The 22,375-nt window shown below is 38.1% G+C and overlaps 1 protein-coding gene across 2 annotated transcripts; it reads right to left on the minus strand.

Moving 5' to 3' along the window:
* Tmem59 (transmembrane protein 59) lies at nucleotides 1–22,232 on the minus strand. Of its 2 annotated transcripts, none has more exons than XM_005001080.4 (8): nucleotides 21,858–22,232; nucleotides 17,239–17,344; nucleotides 15,452–15,546; nucleotides 12,110–12,262; nucleotides 9,382–9,463; nucleotides 8,090–8,174; nucleotides 2,246–2,354; nucleotides 1–636 (listed from the first exon to the last, which is right to left on the minus strand). In XM_005001080.4, the coding sequence occupies exons 1-8, from the start codon at nucleotides 22,044–22,046 to the stop codon at nucleotides 481–483; spliced, it is 975 nt and encodes a 324-aa protein (XP_005001137.1). In that variant the 5' UTR covers nucleotides 22,047–22,232; the 3' UTR covers nucleotides 1–480. The 2 variants fall into 2 exon arrangements, with proteins under 2 accessions (XP_005001137.1, XP_003464120.1); XM_003464072.4 differs by having other exon boundaries at nucleotides 8,090–8,171; nucleotides 21,858–22,228.
* Between the last annotated feature and the right edge of the window lie 143 nt (nucleotides 22,233–22,375).

Below are 22,375 nucleotides of genomic sequence, written 5' to 3' on the forward strand. Positions count from 1 at the left end.
TTGTTCAAATAAAACTTTAATGATTTCAGTTCCATACAACTGAAAATGTAGTGTCATTAAACAGCATTTCCTGCTAAATTTCAATGTACAGATTTGTGGGCCATTTCTGAGTAGAAGCATCATTCCTACTAAGTATTCAGCTTGTTAGCTAAGATAACTGACAGTATCATGGCAGGAGTGGGGAAGAACAATGATTGGTTCAGACAGTTTGGCTAAGAAAGGAAAACAACACAACCAACAACATAACCACAGGTATTAGTAAAACAAAAATACAACCCCAAACATCCATGTCTTAAATTACTAGAAAGAAAATACAGGTAATGTTACAGCAAATACAGTCTTCACAGATTTGGGTAACTTTATTTGCATTTCATGGTGATTTCTCAAGGCCTATATCCAATGAAACCATTTATAAAGCTCTATAAGGAATGTAAATTCAGGGGTCTATGACAATTTTCTTTTAAAAAAAAAAAAAAAAGCTTAAATTTCTGAATGAGCAAGATTCATTTTTGTAGGTAGAGGACCTGCTTCTTCATGATCTTCAGTTTTAGATCTAACAACCACAAGAGAAGATGCCGGGTATCTGCTTAGCTTCTGTTCATTCATAAACTCCAAGTCACCATAGATGCTCAGTTTCTGCAAAAGAAAATCAACGCACCTCAGTACTTTGGGTAAGTAGTAAGTTTCCAAGTAACAATTTAATCTCTGGATATTTGGCTAAATATTATACAAATACCTTTGAGAACAAAAAAGATTTTGCATTCAAAGTGTTACAGATACATGACTTGGCTCCCAGTGGATGCCAAAGAGAGCTTTCCCCTGCACTGCAACTTGAAATCCTTAGAGGTGCAATGAATGAGTATCAAATAAAATTGCTTAGGTTTTTTTTTTTTTTTTTTTTTTTTTGCTTTTTCATTTTTATCGGTACCAAGGATCGAACTCATGACCGCCTGCTTGCAAGGCAGGTGCTTATGCCACTGAGCTAAATCCCCAGCCCCAAAATTGCTTAGGTTTAAATGACGTTAACGTGGTTATGTGAGAAAACTGTCCTCCTTCCTCTCCACTAATTCATCTATTACCCATTTTTCAAAGTTCAGTCAAGACTTCCATTATTGCCTCACCTGACAATCTTAGTACATAAACTCCACTTTCCTTAATACTTTATACAACTATTATTTTTCCCATTTAAAGATTTTATCAGTTATACATAAAAAGAGTCTATAGTAAAAGAAAACCCAGATGTCGATCCAAAGATATGCACTTCATTCTAGACTCAATATTTTCCTGGCTATGCAGGTTATCTAGACTTCATAAGCCTGTTAACTCATTTATAAAATGGAATAACAAAACCTTATAGACTGTTGTTGGGCACTGGGATGACATACAAGGCACACAAAAATACTCTACAAAAAGTTTTGAGATAGGCTCTCACTATGTAGTTCAGGCTGACCTTGAACTCACTGTGTAAGTGTATGGTGGCCTTGAACTCACAGCAATCCGCCTCCTGAGTGCTGTACTTGGATTAATACTTATCATCCTCCCTCAGTTTCTGGGGACCTGTATCTATTACATCAATCAATGGTTTATTATTAGATTCTACTTTAATTTCTGTTATTTCCTATTTTCTTTTTTTCTGTGGCACTTTGGAAGCATAAGACAACTCGTTTATTTTAGGACATGATGCTAAGAGACATTAGCTTGTACTTAGTTATGTAAGTAACTTTCTTTTCTTGAAAGGTCTATTGAGTCATCAAATTAAAGCCTTTTCCCCAAAACAAAAACCTTTTTCTTAACAGTTTTGTTTCTTGAGTCAGTTAAATTTTAATTACCAAGAAAGGCACAATAGTTTTTCTCTCTTGGCATTAGGTACCAGAATAGGAACTCAGAATCAAACCCCCTAGTCTTGTTGCTTCTAAAAGTAGTTACTCCTTAACATTTGTGGCAAATAATTCCAAATTGCTAAGTGGTTTTTACAAGTCTTCTCTCCTATTCCACATAAGAATGCCGTGCTAATGCTTCTGTTCAGACTCAAAGATTGGCAGAGACACACCACTCAACCCATCAGCAGTCATCATCACAATAGTCAGACCCCAGAACATCAGGAATGAGTCTTTTGCTGGAACCTGGAATTTTCATGTGTGCCAACCTCAACCAGATTAGAAACTACCAAACTGTCTCACTCTAAGTAAGATGGTTTACTAGATGGTTCAGTCCTCCAAGAGCTCAGGGCTGGAATGAAATTTACCTCAGAGGGAACGTACTGCTCCACAGCTGTAGCAACAGCTGCACAGCAGATCCAGAGCAGCACCATCACTGAGAGGATGAGGGTCATGGTTAGAATCCACCCAGAATTCCTGGAAAACACCAACAGTCATAGTAAAATTTCATAATATAAAAAAAGGAGAGTTTTAATAATTAAAGGCAATCAAACTCATATACTTTTCTTAATAATGCAATCAAAACTTTATACACACATTTAAAGTTTTCTAAAAAAGCTTATATAAGGAGATACTATAATAGTATATTAGAGGTACTATGATACCTTTTTATTAAGTTCCTGTAACATGGCTATATAACATATTTATTTATTTTAAAGAAAATAAAATCAAGCTAAAACAGAATAAAGCCAATCAAAACAAAACAAAATGATACAGGACTTCAAAATGAGATAATAGGAAATCAACAATGGCTACCATAATATATCTTGTTCTCTTCAAAACAACTGCCCATACCATCTGACATAATAAAATCAAACAAAGTAAAACAGAGTTAGACCAAACAAAACAAAATAATGCAAATACAGGACTTTAAAACAAGCTAATAGGAAATTATCATGGCTACCAGTCTCTCTTGTTACCTTCCAAATAGCTGTCCAGACCATCAGACACAGGCATGTAAAATCAGCCAAACGATACCAGAACTAAGTTGCTTCTTTACTTCATTTGTTATCATTTCAGAAATTCCAGGCGTGTGATCTCTAATCATATCTGTGTCTCCTGAACTTGTTCTGTATGGGCTGGAGGTCTGAGATTGCATTTTGCTCCCTCGTTTTGTTGTCTGCCTCTGTTCCTCAGAATCCGTCTATTGCTGCATCCGGGTGCTTCTTGCATAACTTATCATAATAATTATAAAATCAGACATACTGATTTTCTACTAACTATATATAAAAGTGAATGAAATTACTATTAAGAGGTCTTTAGTTTGTTTGCTTTTATAGCACTAAGATATATTCCTGGTTGAGATTTTACTGTTTATTTTGAGACCCTAAATTGCTGCTGCCTAGGATGGGTTCAAACTTGCAGTTTTCCTGCCTTGGCCTCCCAGAGTACTAGGAGGCTGTGTGCTGGCTCTTCTTTTCACTTCATCTCTTTTCTTCTTTCAGTGCTAGGAATTGAATCTAGGGCTTCATGGACAATAGGTGAATGCTGTACCACTGAGCTATTTCACCAGCCCAAGCATATTTTCTAATTAGCAAAGAAGGTAAGTATGTGTCCTACAAATTGAACAGTCATATAAATGTCACACATTCTTTTCAGGGCATAACAATACTTAAAGAGAACTCAACAGCCTAAAAAGGTATAAAATAAGTAAATTATGAGATCTTTTTTTGTTTTTTGAAACATGGTCTCACTATACAATTCAGGCTGGCCTTGAACTGTGTTGCCCAGACTGGCCTCAGCCTCCCGAGTGTTGGGATCATAGGCGTGCATATCATGACAGCTTTGATCATTTGTTTATAAAGAATTCACAATTATAAAGAAGACAACTTCCTATAACATTTCAAATACAAGATATGGTTGCAAACAGTTTGCTTAAATAAAAAGCAACCTAGCACAGTAAAAGATATACTGCTATGCCGTCAGCCCCCTGCAGGCCGCCCCCCCCCCCCAATCTTGCCACTTTTGAAGCAGTTTTGAAATCCTTTTATGAGTTCAATTGTGTGGTCATGGCTGCCTCAATGTCCCAGATCAATTCAAAATATTTTATCTTTCATAGTCATTTTGACTTTGGGGGAGAACCAGAAGGAAGTAGCATGGTGCCAGACCCAGTAAATAAAGTGGATGAGGACACATACTTTACAAGCCTGCCTTTCCACCAGATGGTACTTAGGAGCAGTATAAGGACACTCCAAAACAGGACTTCTTGAACCATTTCAGAGTATGGCAAGACTGGTGAAAACAAAATGCCTGGGCCAAGTATTTTGAGGTAGATTAATAGCAATGTGTCTTCCACTGTAATGAATTTTTAAAAATGTAAACCTCTGCTACATTGTCAGAACACACTTCATACACTTACCATCATAACGCATTCACTTGAAGGTCTGCCAACATGTGAACATGATAAGGAAACTGTATGCCCAGTCATTTTTGGTGTCCCAGCAAAATAAGTGGGCTTTGGAGAATGCACTGCATCTAGAAACAGGGGACTCCCCTATGATGCTTTACATGTTCCAGTTTTGAAAAGCTAAGAGTAACAAATATTTAATGAAAAAGCACTCCCTTTCCTTAACATGGTCCAGCCCTAAACTGGATACTGGAGAATGTACTTCATGAATGAGAAAGATCTACCGGATATCTGGATTGTAGTAGCAACTAGTTAAGAGAGTAACTGAGGCTCACCTTAGAGCTCATCTTCAACCTCCATGACTAATCATCTCCATCATGTCCTACTACTCTCCTTGCCAACTGCCCAAGTTCAGGTCCACCATGTCCTGCTGATTTACAAAGCTTTTCAATCTACCCTTCACACAGTGACTTCTACCTGACATAGTTGATTACTCTGCCACTCCTGTTTGGGTTCTTGTCCACCTCTGACACAGCCAAGGTGGGACAGGATCAATGTAACATGCAGAATTAGAAAAACTAGGGTTGAATTTAACACAATGACTATGTAACCTTGAGGGGTCAAATTTATGATTCTCCTGAACCTCTATACGTGATTAATATATTCATCAAAACACCAGTTTATCGGAAAATAAAGTTTCAATTCACCATTTGAGATTTACTTCCATTTCAGTAAATCTGCCCTTGAAGCCTCCATCAGACTTAAGACTCTCTGTATATGAGATGGGGGATGCCCAACACTGATCATCACTGGGATGCTCATTACTTCCATGCCTGTCTAGACCTCATGACTCTACAGAAGCAGAGACTTCCTAGGTCTCAAGTTCCTAGCACAGACTCTTCCGAAAGAAAAGAAAATGAATATGACTTTAATTTCCACTCTAGATAGAGGACTGTCTTCATAACAACTATGTGGTACAATAAAAGCATTACTGGAAGAGTCAAAAGACCAGATTTCACTCTCTGGTTGGGCGACCTTTAATATGATTACGGAGAAATCATGATACTTTACCATAACCAGATAGCTCTGGCTGACAGAATAATAGGTTGTAGAATTAGAAAAACAAGGTTTGAATTTTAACCACATACACATGCTAAGCAAACACTCCACCCCTGAGCTATATTCCAAACCCTTTTTAAACTTTATTTTCAGACAGGGTCTTACTAAGTTGCCTAGTTTGACTTCAAATTTATGATACTCCTGCTTTAGTTTCCCATGCAGCTGGTATTAAAGGTATTCATCAATACACCTAACTATGTATTAGAAACTTTTAAGGACTCTTTCTAGCTATAAAGTTAGTTGTTTCCTAAGAGCATTTACAAAATTGCTTCAAAAATGTTACAACAACCTGGGACTGTAGCTCATTAGAGGTAGTAAGTCCGCAGGAAAATGTCTGGTAGTGTAGTATTGAGAATAAATTATAATTTAAGATTAGATGATTGGGCTGGGGATTTAGCTCAGCGGCATAAGCGCCTGCCTTGCAAGCAGGCAGTCGTGAGTTCAATCCCCGGTACCGATAAAAAAGGAAAAAGACAAAAAAAAAAAAAGATTAGATGATTACTTAAGTTTCAAAGAACTATCAAACAACAAAAATTTTGAATTCCATAAAGAAAAGAAACCTGACTTTTTTTCTGTACAAAGTCAAGGTCAAAATGGGTTTATTTTCTAACAGTCTGGTTTTTTTGTTTTTGTTTTTGTAGCAGGAATCAAACTCAGGACCTCATGCTTGCCAGGCAGGTGCTGCTAACACAGTCTTTAAATATTCTGTTTAGTAAAAAAACTATTATTATTTTCTTTTTTGAGACAGGGTCTCACCACAGACTTCAGGCTGGCCTTGAATTCACTGTGTAGCTCAGGTTGGTCAAACTCAGTGGTCTTTTTGCCTCAGCCTCCCTAGTGCTAGGATCATACGCATGTAGTACCATGTCCAACCACAAGATTAATTTTTAAACTCCATGTAACTCTATTGACACATAATAAAATCTGTTAAGAAAGCTGAAGGTGTAGCTCAGAGGTAGAGTACCTGCTTAGCAAATGCAAGGCTCTGGGTTAAATCCTTAGCACTGCAAAAAAACAAACAAAATAGGGGGCTGGAGGTTTAGCTCAGCGGAATAAGCGCCTGCCTTGCAAGCAGGCAGTCGTGAGTTCGATCCCTGGAACCGATAAAAAGGAAAAAGACAAAAACAAAACAAAACAAACAAAACCTATTAAGAAATGATTTCTGTCATAAGAAATGATGGGAAGCATGCAGTTTGAACAACTGCAGAATTATATTTGAGACAGAACAGTAACTAGAGTGTATACACTCCGAAACGGACTCCTTTATAGCTGTATGGAAATGCCTGCCCAGGTATTTGATATAGTAAAGAATAATCAATAGGTAGCAGGTCCTACTGTCTTTTTTCCTTTTTTGGGGGTGGTGGCAGGCTGGTGGCTCCGATCAGAAGTCCTTGGAAGCACGTGCTTTGACAAGCCCTCCCTTCAGTGTCAGAAGGCTGGCATCTTTCCTAAGAGGACCTACAGCACACATTTCTCCAGCCTCCCCACTTTCCTTTGCCATTCAAAGAATCCCTGACCTAAAGTGGACACTGCTCAGCACACAACAGCCTGAATCCACAGGCCTCCATCTTCTCTAACATTATAGATGGCCAAGCAACATAAATAAGGATTCCCCAAACTATCCAGCACTTCAAATTTGAGCTTACGAAGAGACAGAAAGAGGTCGTTTGACATGCACAAGGCTGCAGTGAAGCAGGAAGAAGTTCTGATGTTCTATTGCATGTAGACTGACTACAGTTAACAACAGTGCATTATGTATTTCAAAACTGCTGTGAGAGGATTTTAAAATGTTTTACCACTTAAATGATAAAACAGTGAGATTGCAGATATGCTAATTATGCTGATTTGATCACTGTACAACATACATCAAATATCACTTTATACTTCATAAAATTATATAATTATGTGTCTATTTAAAAAAAATATTATGCCTATCATCTGTTAACAAACTAAAATATCTAAAAATACGAGTTTGGAAGTCACAAGATAAAAAAATTAACTTTTTTTTTTTTTAAAAAATTTTTTTTTTGTCTTTTTCATTTTTATCGGTACCGGGGATCGAACTCACGACCGCCTGCTTGCAAGGCAGGTACTTATGCCGCCGAGCTAAATCCCCAGCCCAAAAAAATTAACTTTTGAGTTGTTAGAGTTTTTTTTTTTTTTTTTTTTTGTGTGTGTGTGTGTGTGTGTGTGTCTTTTTGAGACAGGGTCTCACTATGCAGTTTAGGTTGGTCTTGAGCTCACTCTGCAGCCCAGGCAGGTCTCAAACTTCCTTATATGAGTCCTCTTTTTTTTGTACCGGGGCTGAACTCACGATTTTGCGCTTGCCACGCAGGTGCTTATGCCACTAAGCCAAATCCCCAGCCCCTGTCTCAAACTTCCAATAATCCTCCTGCCTCAGCCTCCAGAGTAATGGGATTACAAGTGTGAGCCACTACACTTGGTCCCCCCCCCCCCTTCTTCTTCTGGAAACAGGCTCTTGCTATAATAGTTCAGGTTGGCTTTGAACTCACTCAAGCCCAAGTTGACCTCGAACTTCAGGCAATCCTTCAGCCTCAGCCTCCCAAGTGCTGGGATTCCAGGCATATGTCACCATATCCAGCTAATAATTATAATAATAAAAAGGGATGTTGTACCTAATACAAGCCAGACTTTATCTATTACACACATAAAGGAGAATACATACAGAGAAAGGCATCTTAAAAATCCATCACTTTCTCCATCTTCAGGATAGCTCCTGTGTCCTTGTGAGCTTCTCATTTGCAGATCTGCTGAAATAAGGCACAAGTTTTATCATATATTTTAAAGGTTTATCTCAGGGGCAGGGGGTTTAGCTCAGTGGCACAATGACTGCCTGACAAGCGTGAGGTCATGAGTTCAATCCCTGGTACCAAAAAAAGTTTGTCTCTTAAGACTACTTCTAAATATATACATAAGCATAAACTCTGACACATTTTATAATGCATGTGAATCCCTTTGCCCAATGAAAAACTAAATGGATATTCTACTACATTATGGGTCCCTTGCCTTGTTTCCAATTTTTTTTTTTAGGTTTTTCTTTTTTTTTGGTACCAGGGATCAAACTCACGACTTGGCGCTTACCAGGCAGGCACTTATGCCTCTGAGCTAAATCCCTGGTACCCTTTCTTTGTCTTTTTGAGACAGGGTTTTGCTCTGCAGTTCAGGCTGGCCTGGAACTCACAGCAATCCTCCTGCCTCAGCCTCCCAAATGCTGGGATTACAGCTGTGTGCCACCATGTCCAGCTTGCTTTCAAATTTCTACTGAAACTGATGCTTCTTGTTTAATTACATGAAAACTTGAATAGTAAAGTTTGGTTTGTTTTAATCTAAAGATGGTTTCATGTTTGCTATCATTATCTACCCATTCCAACCTACCAGTATAATCATAAGGTTAGTACAGTGGCTAGTAAACTTTAAAAAATATTCAATCACCAACAATTGTGCCTCAGATAAATCTCTGCCTACAATACTGTCACTGTGCAAAGCTTAAACTTTAAAAAGTAACTTGTGCTGTTAGCCTGATTTTTGATGTTCTTACTAGTTAAAACTCACTTCTAGCATAGAAATAAAAATAGAATATGAGACTCACACTTTTCTTTTTGTGGTGCCGGGGACTGAACTCACAACCTCGTGCTTGCCAGGCAGATGCTTATGCCACCGAGTTAAATCCCCGGCCCAACTCACACTTTCAGAGTAGTTTCACTATTTGGTTAATTTATTGGGAAATAATCAGAATATTTGATTAATTCATACTCAAAACATGCTTTGAAACTAACTAAATGGTTTTAGAACAGTCTTTCTCAAGTGTGGTTCCAGACAAGCAGGTTCAGTAAACTGTGGAACTTATTAGAGATGCACACTCAGACTCAGTAAATCAGAAATCTGGAGGTGGCCAACCAACCACACTACAACTAGACTACTAGTGTTTTCATCTGAGCTTTTAAAAATAAAACTTACAGGACATTTTGCTTAGGGAAGATTCTCTCAAACTTGTCGGCCCCTGTTCCAATTGTGGTGCGTACTGAATTTCTGGCTTGGACTAAAATGAAAATGAAAGCAGTTAAGTCATTTGCACTTCTTAATCTTTTTAAATAACAAGTTCAGTAACACATCATCTCTATAAACAAATTGAGAAAAAACAGTAAACATATGTTATAAAAAATAAAACACATTGGCTACAATAGATTGTACCCCTTGAACATGAGATTTAGTGTCTTACAAAGAAATAGATTTTTGAAAACAAACAACAAAACACAAAGATTTCTGGTATCATCAATTAAAGTTTAACTTTCTGATAACAGTAAAAAGAAAGGTAGAAATCATGACAAAATACTGCACTAGGTATTATACCCTACAAAAATAAGTTCTAATTCTAGTCGATCAAGAGAATAAGTCAGCAGATTGTAAAAACTTTTGGCTAAATATCTTACCTCTATTTCTTCTCATGTAAACCATTCCGTTCTTCCCTAAGCATAATTACTTTATAAATTACAGACACATATTCATTCTTTATATCTTTTATATACCTCAGAAGCTCTGGAATGGGTTTTATCCCATTCTAGTTACACAGATTATGACACAAATGTTACGAGAGAAACAGAGCTAATCTCACATTTAATGAGTAGTAACTGAGGGCACCATTCTGAGAGATAATTTAAGCTTTAACATTAGCAGTTTTAGGATTTGCTCACGAAAAAAATATTTTTAAAGTGAGGTCTCATTAAGTTATGAAGGCTGATCTTAAACTTGCTTATATACCCCAGGCTGGCCTTGAACTCAGGGCGATTTTCTTGCCTCAGCCTTCTGAGTGCTGGGATTACAGGCATGTGTCACTACGGTGTGCTGAACTTAGAATGAATTTAAACAGAGAAAATTCTTATGATTTAGTTATCACCAAATTTTCAGTACAGGGCACCAAGCTTACCATAGTGCTAAAAAACAGAGCCATAATTAGTAACATAGCATCAATTAGTAATAATAATTAAAAGATGTACCACACATTATCTGAGAGGAAGATAATACCATAACATAATTTGTTGATTGTGTATTTGAGAAATTTAACCACTGAATTAAAGACTATGGACCTTGAGTTTGAAGCCTCTTTTTTATTTTTTTTTGGTACTGGGGATCAAACTCATGACCGTGTGCTTGCAAGGCAGGTGCTTATGCTGCTGAGCTAAATCCCCAGCCCCTGAAGCCTAATTGTTACTACTGGCAGCAAGACTGTAAAAAAAGTTAGATTCTCAGCTTCATCGTCAATAAATAGAGATAATAGTATCTCAGAAAAGTTGCCTAGTGATTTGGGGTAACATAGTTGCCTCTCTGTATCTATGGGTTTTATGTCTTTGGTTCTGCATCCATGGATTCAACCAACTGTGGATCAAAAATACTTGAAAAAGTAAATCTGTACATGGACAGACTTTTTTCCCAAGGTCACTAAATAATACAATGTAACTACTTACATAGCTTTTACACTGTGTTAGGTATTATAAACCACATAGTGACATGTTAGCCAACCAACAGAGTGCATCAACCGAAGCACCCCATAAAATGAGATTACAGAGAGTTTGGAGCCTCTTAGTTTGAATACAATTTATGGTGTTCAAATAGTCATAAGCTTGCCTTTCCAACTGTGTCCCCAGTGTTCAGTGACACAGGACTGTACAGTATGTTTTTTTTGTAACAGGCATTGAACTTATAACCTCATGCTTGCCAGGTAGGCCATTATGCCGCTGAGCTAAATCCTTGGCCCACAGGACTTTTCAGTTATTTAGGGCATGTAAGAGCACAGGTTATATGCAAATACTGTACCACAGAGACAAATGAGCAACCTTCAATGTTAGTAATGCGTGAAGGTCTTAGAACCAACTGCCCCACACCCTGCTGGGGATATAATTCAGCAGCACAAGCACCTGTCTGTTAACATAAGGCCCTGAGTTTGACTCCTGCTCCAAAACCAAAACAAAAACTGAGTTGGAACCAAGCCCCCAGATATACTTAGGGGAATGCAGATGTAAAATGTCTAGTACCATGGGACTCCTAGAAAACAGCAGCTACTATTATCATGTCATATGGTAAATGGTGCAATAGGGGAAAATTCTCTCTAGGAGGCAAAATATTTCTTGAACAAGTTATGAGAACATTAAAACAACTAAATATTGTATCATTATCACTTTTCTCTAGTATGTATTGAATATAAATAGGCCACTATTTGTATTCAACAATTAATTACCTTTCTTCCATATCTAAAAAATTAATTTTACCAATTTAATAATAAATTTAGAAGACTCAGATGTCCAATTAGAAAGCTGACTGTGATGGTGCATGCCTATAATCCCAGCACTCAGGAGGCTGAGGCAGGAGGATCACTAGAAGTTGAGGCCAGCCTGAACTACACAGTGATTTCAAGGCCAGCCTAAGCAACACTGTAAGACTCTGTATCAGAAAATAACTCCCCTTTCCCAAATCCCAACAAGATAAGAACCAATGGGTTTTACACAAGGCTTTCAAGGCTCTGGGGCAAACGATAATTGCACTGTGTCCTGATGCCCCAAGGCTTTTTTTTTTTTTTAAAATCAAGGTTAAGTAATTATCTGACAATATGTATTTAAGAGTACGCAGCTCTGTGCCAAGACATGTCTTTATGGCTGCTGGTACTCAGATGAACATGAGGCACAGCTGTCACCTGGAATATAACTATTTTTCCATCATCAGCTTGGAGATAGAAAGTCCAAGAAGAAGTGATGAAGCTTTGCGCAGAGTCCATCATGTCACTCCAGAAGGACCGCACCAGCGTCAGAGGGAACAGCAGATGCATTTTTGGCATCAGGGACATAAGCTAAACAAAATTTAAACAAAGAAAAATAAATTATTTATTATACTGTATATCTACAGTACATTCAAGAGAACAATGTAATCAAACTTCCTCAAATCTTCCTAAAATAGGCTTGAATCTATCACAATTATTGGCATTAAACTATTATCTGTGCATATTAACCATGGTAAACTACTTTGTCAGTGAACACATTTGTAATCCATCTGTCATCTCTATCAAAAATATAGTGGTAAACTGGGCATGGTGACATGCACTTGTCATCCCAGCACTTAGGGAGCTGAGGTAGGAGAATCACTGCACATTTGAAGCCAGCGTGGGTACACAGTGAGTTCAAGGCCAGCCTGAACTACATAGTGAGACCCTGACTCAGGCAGACGGATACACACACACAAAAAATAATAATGCAGTGGTATTTTGGTATTACTATTTCTGGGAGTGCAAGGAGTGCCAAAATGATGAGTTTCAAAGAATCTGTTCTGGCTGGAAAGAGCGTTAAGTTCTAAGTCAGAGAACTTATAAATGTGTTTAGTTTGAATAACCTTGCACATCCAGCACCAAACAAGTACCAGGACAAAATTTCCAAGTCAAAATACATGGAATACCAAATTCAACAAGTTTCAAAGGTTTGACTGTAATAGACTTTTAAGTTAGGTCTGAAAATATGGAGACTCTTATGATTTGATTAAACCAGGCCCAGCGAGATACTAAGGGGTAGAATGAGAAGGACAAATCATTACCATTCCTAACTTAATGCTTTCATGTAGAATAAATCATGTTATAATAAACACTGATAAAAAAGATACAAAATCAATCAAAAGTATATATGAATAAAATGTGAGATATCTGACAACTGGGTTGGATTTGATAGTTGGAGAGGAGTATTTTATAGGCTGAATACATATGGTAAGTGCTACTGACAAGATTTTAACATTAACAGGTATCTCCTCTCCTCAGGACTCAATGAGTAACACAGGACCCCTCTAGAACACAGGATGGGATGCATCTTGCTGAGCTCTAGGGATAGCCTTGGTTCCATTACATTTCAGAAGACAGACATGTACTAGAGAGTAGTTTTCAGAATAAGATCTGTAGTCGGGATCCAATTTTCTCATTTAATACCTATGAAATTTTTCCTTAATTCACTGAACAAGCATTTATTAAGACTATAAATTTAAAGAGACCAGGGAGCACACGCATTTTAATCATTAATGTAAGCATGTGTTTAATCTGAATGACCTGTATTAGGCAGATGTTAAACACAGGGTGATATATGTATATGGAAAGAGGCACCAATTCTAACTTGGGTGAGAGATCTTTAAGAAAAGGACACCTGCCTATAGTCCAGATTCCCTATGTACATGGAAAGTAGAAGGAACAGACACATGAGACAGCATGTCATACTATTAACATTAAGAATTATTCAGTATGTACACAATTAAGAAAAAAGGAAATTAAATATATGAAATGTTTAACGGCTCTTAAACATTTGAAAATGTGCTTACTGTTACTTAAAGAAAGAAAAGTACAAAGTAAAACAATAGATTACCAAGAACTGAGGAGAGGGGGCTGGGGTTTTAGCTCAGCGGCACAAGCACCTGCCTTGTAAGCAGGCGGTCGTGAGTTCGATCCCTGCTATCAATAAAAATGAAAAAGACAAAAAAAAAAAAAAAAAAAAGAATTGAGGAGAGAAGGAAACTGATTATTAGGGGATAATGAGATTTTGGGTGTGTGTGAAAATATTTTGCAATTAGATGATAGTTACACAACTTTGTGACTATCCTAAAATTGTTCACACTTTAGAACGGTGAGATTTTTAAAAAAAGTATGTGAGCTATATCTCAATTTTTTAAACTGGTACAAATTCCAATGAGGGCAATTTTGCTGTACTTTTCAAAATTAAAAAAGCACAGCTCTTCAATTCCATTCCTATGACATTATTCTATAGGTATACTCACAAATGTACATAATATAAAACATTTATTAAAGAAAAATATTAGAAACAACCTACATGTCTACATGTAAGGGATTGTTATGATACATTCATATGGAATATCATATTGTGAAAAGTTAGAGGTGCTTTCTGTACATGTATTTACAAAAAACACATGGGACTATCTTTATTTTAATTTTGTTTTTTATTTTTTTGGTACTGAGGATTGAACTCATGATCTCGAGTTTGCCATGCAGGCGCTTGTGCCGCTGAGCTAAATCGCCAGCCCTGCTTATCTTTATATATGTATAAAACATCTCTGTTTTGATAGCCTTGGCTACACAACGTAGGAAATGCAGTGCCTAAAAGGCATAGGTGTAGGAGACTTCACAAACAGGAGAAGGAACAGAGGCATACTCTTTGTATGTTCATACATACATATGTACTCTTGTATCTTTTAAGTTTTGTATCATATTTCTGTATTGCCTATGCAAAGATCTGCAAAACTAAGAACCTTTTTTCCAGTATGTTGTGAACACAGAGAATGAGGAATAGGGAATTTTAAGATACGATCCTGGAGAGGTAATAGGAGCTAGGTGATGAAAAGCAGTTTGGACTTAAAATTATATGCAACTGGAAGTTACTGAATTATGTAAGAATGGAGAATTACATGATAAGATTTCCACTTAGGAAAAAAATATCTAGACCCTGATGAGGTTTAAAGTAGAAAAACAGTTTGGAAGTTAATTTAGCAATATAAATAAAAAATGATGATGATATAGTTTAAAATAATGACAACTGAGATGGGCATGGTGGCACATGTCTGTAATCTCAGTACTCAGGAGGTTGAAGCAGGAGGATCATTGCAAGTTCAAGACCAGCGTAGGCTATAAAGTGAGTTCAAGGCCCGTCTGAATGGCATACAAGATCCTGTCTCAAAAAAACAAAAAATGAACAAACAATGGCAGCTGGAATGGCAAAAAAGGACTCAAATATCAATGTCTCTTAGCCTCAGTTTTATCTAATGTAAAATGGGGATATCTTTATTGGACTGTGAGAAAAAAATTTAGAGATTATAATTTTTAATAGTAAAGTATTATATAAAAGCAATTATTCAATTGACTCTTCTATTTGCAAACATAATTTTGTTAGATGAAAACTAAGTATAAAATATAGTACTAAAACAAGATCAAATAGCCAATATACATTAATCAGCATCAGAACCATTTAAGCGCAATTTTGAAAGCCAGCATTGTTCATACTTGTTCTTGTCTCAATTCAGCGAATGGCAGCTGATTCTGGCAACCAAGATGGCAAGCATATTGTTCATCAGATTGGGAATATGCTTCTGTACATGCTGAAAGAGAAAAACAGTCAAATTTTAAAAACAGATGCGGGGGGAGAAGCTTAAAAAAGGAATTTGATATTTTATAAAGAAATTTCCTATTCTTAAAAAAACCACCTCATCAACACGAATTTCCAAATTTGGTAATAGTAGGAAATGTATTATTTTAATAGAATTCCATATTGTCTCCCTCCTACAAATCAAATGTTTCATGTATAAATCTACTAATTACATACCCAGGATCTGACATTCAAAATAGAGGGTCTTCACAGTGTTACAGTTTATGTGACAGATAAAGCACTGGCCTGGTGAAATGAAGACACCATTTTAGCTCCATCATATTATGTGACCTGGGCTGAGGTGCTGAACCTCTACTATTTTGATTTCTATAGGTCTAAAATGGAAATAACATTGCCTACCACACGGGGTTGAATTTATTTCAGTCATACACACAAATATTTGAGATTATGGTTAAGAAAACAACGGTATTAACATGGTGAGAGAAAAACAATGCAGGTAGCCTAACATACTAAATTCTAAGAATGCAATAGGAAAATATTCTAATGCAGGTGATTCTAAAGCTTAAATAGGTCCCTAACATATATAATTTCTTCATTAAAGGCACTTTTTCTTTTTTTCATTTTTTTTTTTTTTTTATCAGTACCGGGGATCAAACTCACGACCGCCTGCTTGCAAGGCAGCTGCTTATGCCGCTGAGCTAAATCCCCGGCCCGAGGCACTTTTTCTTCTGATATAACACTTCATGACTAACAATTTTAGTTTTCTTCCTAAGTCAGTCATGCATTAGTGATGCACTTCTCAGAGGTGCTTGGCAATAAAATAAACAGGAATACGCACATATAAAGATGACCAGTTAGGAACCTGAGCCATAAAAATAAAGTTACAGTAGCCTCCTGCTACACTGAATAAGCAAGGAATGAATGGAAAAAATTGCATTAAATTAGTTCTTTCAAAAGTTAAATGTCTATGGTGTCCTGATTATGTTTTTCTTTTCTTTTTTCACTAAATACATCTTTCTCAGCAAGAGAGTTAACAGTGGTTCAACAAATAACAGAGCCTTTGGTTAGTTCTTTTTACTAGCACGACCAATAAAAAATACACTATTAAATACTGAGGCAAAGGGCTGATTCAGTAAAAATCTTGGAGCTAAATCAACTAATCTATGACTGAAAAGCTTAAGAAAAGTATACCATCTATGAAAAGGCAGTGATGAATTATGAGCAGGGTAATTACTACTGCATTTGTCTGAACAGAATGCTAAGTCAAAGGTGTCCTATCATAGTACAAAATAAATAGTCTCAAAAAACATGAAATTTAAAGCCCGTGGAATTTCTAGCACCAGATCTTAAAACTAAATTCATAAGGATCACAACATAATGGATGACTAGGGTTTCTTGTTTGGAGTACTGGGATTCAGAGCCTTTATACTGAGTCCTTTTTATTTTCTTCTTTGAGACAGAGTCTCACAGTACTAAGTTGCCTAGGCTGGGTTCAAATTTGTAATCCTCCAGCCTTAGTCTCCCAGAGTGATGGGATTATAGGTGGGTACCACAGTGCCTAGCTGAATTATTAATTTAAACAGAATGCTTGTCATTTTCTAAGGAAAATACATAAAGAACGTAACAGAAACCAAAGAAAACACCAGTATCAAATACACCTGAAGTTATTAGCATAGCATCTTACCAGATTCACACTCCAATTTGGTCCGATTTAATTCAATTCCATCATCCACAAACTGGCAAATTGAAAACAGCCTGCAACCTCTCTGACATGCGTACAATTCCTCTTCCTACAGAGTTTAATAGAGAGGATTATCAAAAATTACTTTTATCTTACTAAAAAGGTCATATAGGAAGCAAAGTTAGTAAGGTTTATTTTAAATCATCCAGTAAGTTTTATATTAAAAAAAAAAAGATAGGAGCCAGGTAATATCCCAATTTTTTTTTTTTTTTACCACATAAAGAGGTTTGTTTCCTTATATTAAAAATGGCATCAAGAAAAAAAGCCTAGTGGCTAAAAATACCACCTTTGCCCCATATTTTGTGGTTACAATTTGTGAGCATGTGTGTAATTGAAAATAAAAAGTGACACAGTCAAAACCCTAACAGAAGCAGAAAGAAGTAAAGCAGTACCCTACAATCAATCGAATGCTTCTCCCACATTCATGTTTATATAAACTGCCAGGCTCATCAGGAAAAGCATCATGATCAGCAGATGGCAAATGGTGACACAAGGCCCTGATAGAGGAAAGTATACACTTATAAAGATGTTTATAGGGAAGGATTTTTAAAACTTTACTTTTATTGAGAACACAGACAAGAATAACAGAGTGACATATGGAAAAGGCTACTGTTATCTGCTAGGCCTGAATTAAACCTTTCGGTGAGTAACTGCACAAGTTTTACTCTACCTGGTGAAATCTCAGTTTCTTTCATTGTGAAATGAGGTAGCTGCTATTTTCTCTAAACTCCTCAATAATTCTGGAAGATAGCAATCCTGAGATTACAGGACATGTTAATAAGTAGTAATAATGTTGATCATAAAAATAAACTTTAAATAACAATTGAAATATTGTTACTGTGCAAGTTTAAAATAAGAGGGACATAGGGCTCTTCATTACTGGCAAATATTAACTGCTTAATAAGAACAATAACAAGACCTTCAGCAGTTTTCCTCTTTGGCAAAATACATACAAATTAGGGTACATAGGGGAGCCACATGACATTTCACTTTCAAATCTGTTTTCCTTTAATTTTACTTTATTTTAGTTTTGTTTTTGTTCTCCTTTGTTGTATCAACTCAAAAAGCCACCCAGTACCAATTTCAGGAGATCACACAGCCTTGTGCAAAAAGCGTAGGTACAGAAGTCAGCCTGGTTGGAAGTTCAGCCTGACTGCTTCACTCTGTACAACCTTGCAGAAGTTAATCTCTCGGAGCCACAGTTGTGAAACAAGGAAATGTTTTACATCTTAGATCAATATTAAATATTACTTTTAGATCAATATTAAATATTAGGGTTATACATTTATATATTTGTATCTCTAATAGTATTGTTATGCTGTACTACCTAGTAAATTTAAGATTAATAATTAATGAACATCCACAATGTGCCAGACACTATGTTAACATATACAAAACCCAGCAGAGTAGGCACTCAATTGGTAGCTATTAAGAAACAATATTTCATGTAAGTATTTCATGCTCTGTGTATCTTAGATGACTGGCAAGTTCACATAAAGTATATCTCCTCTGATATAGGACACAAGAACTAGCTCTCATGAATACTGAACAATAGCTAAGTGCATGTTTTCCTTTTTTCTTTCTTTCTTTTTTTTTATGATGGGATCTTACCATGCTGCCCCGGATGGCTCGATCCTCCCACCTTAGCTGGCTTTATGGGCTTGCACCAGTGTGTCTACCTTATCATATTTTCTTATCCTGAGCTCAGTGAAGCCAACTATTCTCTCCTTATTCAAAACTACTAATACTATATACACAAAACTGATTTTAGAACATGGAAGTATTTGTAGCTGTGCTAAGATTGTCATATATACCTTTAATCCTTACACTAGCTCTAATAAAATGAATTTACAAGAGTTCCAGAGTTTCAGTGATCAGCAAGGACACACAGTAACAATGAAGCTGCAGAACCTAGGCTTGTATGGGTTCCAAAGACCATATCCTGTTAATTTTGTTTTTTTTTTATATATTTTTTTTCCTTTTTTCTTTTTACCAGTACAGGGGATCAAACTCACAACCGCCTGTTTGCAAGGCAGGTGCTTATGCCGCTGAACTAAAACCCCAGCCCTAATTTGTTTTTTTATTAACAGGATTTATGTCTCTTTTATTTGAAACCAAAAAGCATGTAATTGTGCTTCTGTGGACAAAGAAAAACATTATAATAATTTAAAAGTAACTACTTCAAGCAAGTATTCTACTTGCTTGCAAAAAATGATTATTTCTGAAAAAGTCATTAAAGTGAAATTTCTGTCAGTTTTAAGTATCTCAACAAGATAGGCTACGTGAGCTTATAAATTCATCTGACTTAGTATAACACATTGCTGTGCCCTGAACTACCAAGTATAATAACTTAGCAGAGTGCCAATATAAATCAGTGAAATAGTTTAAATATGTGTAATACAACCTTATTAATAGATGGCAGCTTTGTGTAGCCAATTTGAAGAATCAAACTCCTACTCCACTATTTGGTTACATGACCTTGGACAAGTAAGTCACTTACTCTTTCCAAACTTTAATTCTTACTTTTTAAACCCTACTCTGCAGTATTGTTGTGAGAATCAGACATTTGTAGTATAATTTCTCCATCATGCTAGTTAATGAATTAGTAAAGAGTCAATCAGTTTTTAAGTCTAAGACACTGAGTAGGCTAAATGATTTTGAGGTCCTGTTGAGATCAGTTTTAATAACTAAAAATGACAACACTATCACAGAAAGTGTTAGAAAATAGTGATTATTATAAAATATCTGAAGTTTCCCAATATGTATAAGCTTTCAACTTTTCTCAGCATTTTCTGGCTCATACTACAAATTTGCTAGAGAAATATCAAAAACATGAAACAAATGCTATAGCAATATAAAATAAGTCTCAAGCTTGTTCTCCGCTAAATCAGTATTAATGAGTTTCCTCATAGAAGCTCATATGCTTGCATTTAGGGCCCTTGCACTAAGCTTCAGCCCTTAAAAAAATTTTTTTTTTTGTTTATTGTTGCTATTTTTAAAAGGGTCTCTATGTAATTTAGGTTGGCCTTGAACTCGAAGGTATCCTTGGTGTCAGCTTGCCTAGTGTTGGGATTACTGGCATGCACCTTGACGCCTGGCTTTTAAAATTTTTATTCTTTCACTTTTAAACATTAGAGTTTCACTAAACTGCCCAGGCTGGAGTCCAAATTGTGACCCTGCTTTGGCCTCCACAGTGCTGAGACTATAGATGTGTCCCAACATGACACAAAATTTGTAAGAACAGCAAGCAACACAGCAGCTGCCTGGCAAGTGTGAAGTCATGAGTTCTATTCCTAGTACCAAGAAAAAAATTACAAATAAAACAATGTAGTTGGGGCAGTATTCTTTGATGTAAATCTGGAAGCCAGAATTTCTCATTTTTCTCTTGACTGACTCTGATAATTTAGGATAATCCTGTTTTCTAAGCTTTTTTTTTTTTTTTTTTTTCCCCTGAGACAGGGTCTTGCTATGCAGTTCAGGCTGGCCTTGAACTCACTATGCAGCCCAGGCTAGTCTTGAACTAGCAGCAATCCTCTTCCTTCAGCCTCCCTGTGTTTGGGTTTTATAGGTGTGCACCACCACACCTGGTTTTAAGGCTTTAAAAAAATAAAAAAAACCCTGACAATCGTCGTGCAATGTAAGCAAACAATATAGGGAAATTGATAGCATTTCATAGACTTGAAAATAGCAGCCAATATGGAACACCCTAGCCTTCCTGGAACTGTCTTAGCGGCCTCTTTGTAGTTAAAGAGGGCAAAGATGGCTAGCCAAATGGTTAAGCAAACTGCATAGAGAAGAAGGAAAAACGAGGAGAAAAAGACCAGCAACATCAGCAAAAGCATTTCTGGACAAGTTGGAGGGAGGGGGCATACACCCAAATTACAGTTTACAGGGGAGGTGTGGAGAGTCACCAAGCAATTGAGAATGTTGGGTAAAGAGTTCTTAAGAGGCTGAAAAACTACTTGTGAAGTAAGACCCTGCTAAAAGGCAGCAACAGCAGCAGCTTTCAGCTGGAGACGCGGTGCCAGGGAGTAAGGGTAGCGTCTTTCCTCTCCCTCAGCTGCAGAAGCCCGCCGGAGGCAGTCGCCTTTCTTTACCCCTGCGATTCCCGGTCTTCTGCACTAAGTAATCAGTCTGAAGGCACAGTAACTCAACGCACGCAGAAGCCGTTCTCGGGCTCCCACGGCTCCGGCAGCTAACATTTACAGACCAGCGAGCAGTGGACCTGTCCCCCCGCGGGACCCGAGCAGGCTGCGCTCGCGACCCCCAGGGGCTCAGGGCGCGATCTCTCGGGCCGGCACCGAGCCTCCCTCCCGCTCATCCCCTGAAACGCTCGACTCCCCCTGGCCCGCGAACTCCCGGAGGAAGGGACAGCGTCTTCCCACTTCTGCTCCCCCAGCTAGCGAGGAGTGCAGCAGCTACAGTAGGCAAGGGGGCAGGCGGGACGATCAGGAGAAAAAGGGGAGCCGCACGAGGGGCCGGTAGGTGCCGGCGCCGACGCCGGGGTGGGTGGCAAACGGCCGCGGCCAGGGCAGGGTGAAGCGCGAGTCTGAGGGCCCTACCTTGGGGTAGGTGTGCAGGGGGTAGGTCAGCTGACAGGCCCGGTGGCAGGACGCCGTATCGCCCAAGACCGAGTCGAATGCTTCGGCCGCGGCTGTCCCCGAGCCTCCGGCCAGGGCCATGGTCAGCAGTAGCAGCGGGGGGAGCCCCAGCTGGGCCCGGACCCAGGCGCTCCCTTTCGGCGCCGCCATCTTGTTCCCTCTGTCACCGCGGCTCAGCTGGTTGCTGTTTTCCTTTCAGGTTTCGCCTCCTTCCGGACCAGCCCCTTTGCTAGCCCCGCTGGTCGCCGCTTCCGCCTCCGCCTTCGTTTAGACGCCAAACTAATCGGCCCCGCCTCTGGGACTAGGAAAAGCTTCAGGGTTGGTGTGAGGAGGCGGCGCCGGACACCGACCGCCCTGGGTGCGGAGCACGCTGGGGAGTGTGGTTCCCGCGGGGCTGAGCGCGGTGCACGCTGGGGAGTGAGGTTCCCGCGGGGCTGAGCGCGGTGCACGCTGGGGAGTGAGGTTCCCGCGGGGCTGAG

The sequence above is a fragment of the Cavia porcellus genome, unplaced genomic scaffold (genome assembly GCF_034190915.1).
Source record: "Cavia porcellus strain 051 isolate PalLab524CR breed Dunkin Hartley unplaced genomic scaffold, mCavPor4.1 scaffold_25, whole genome shotgun sequence".
Taxonomy (NCBI): Eukaryota; Metazoa; Chordata; class Mammalia; order Rodentia; family Caviidae; genus Cavia; species Cavia porcellus.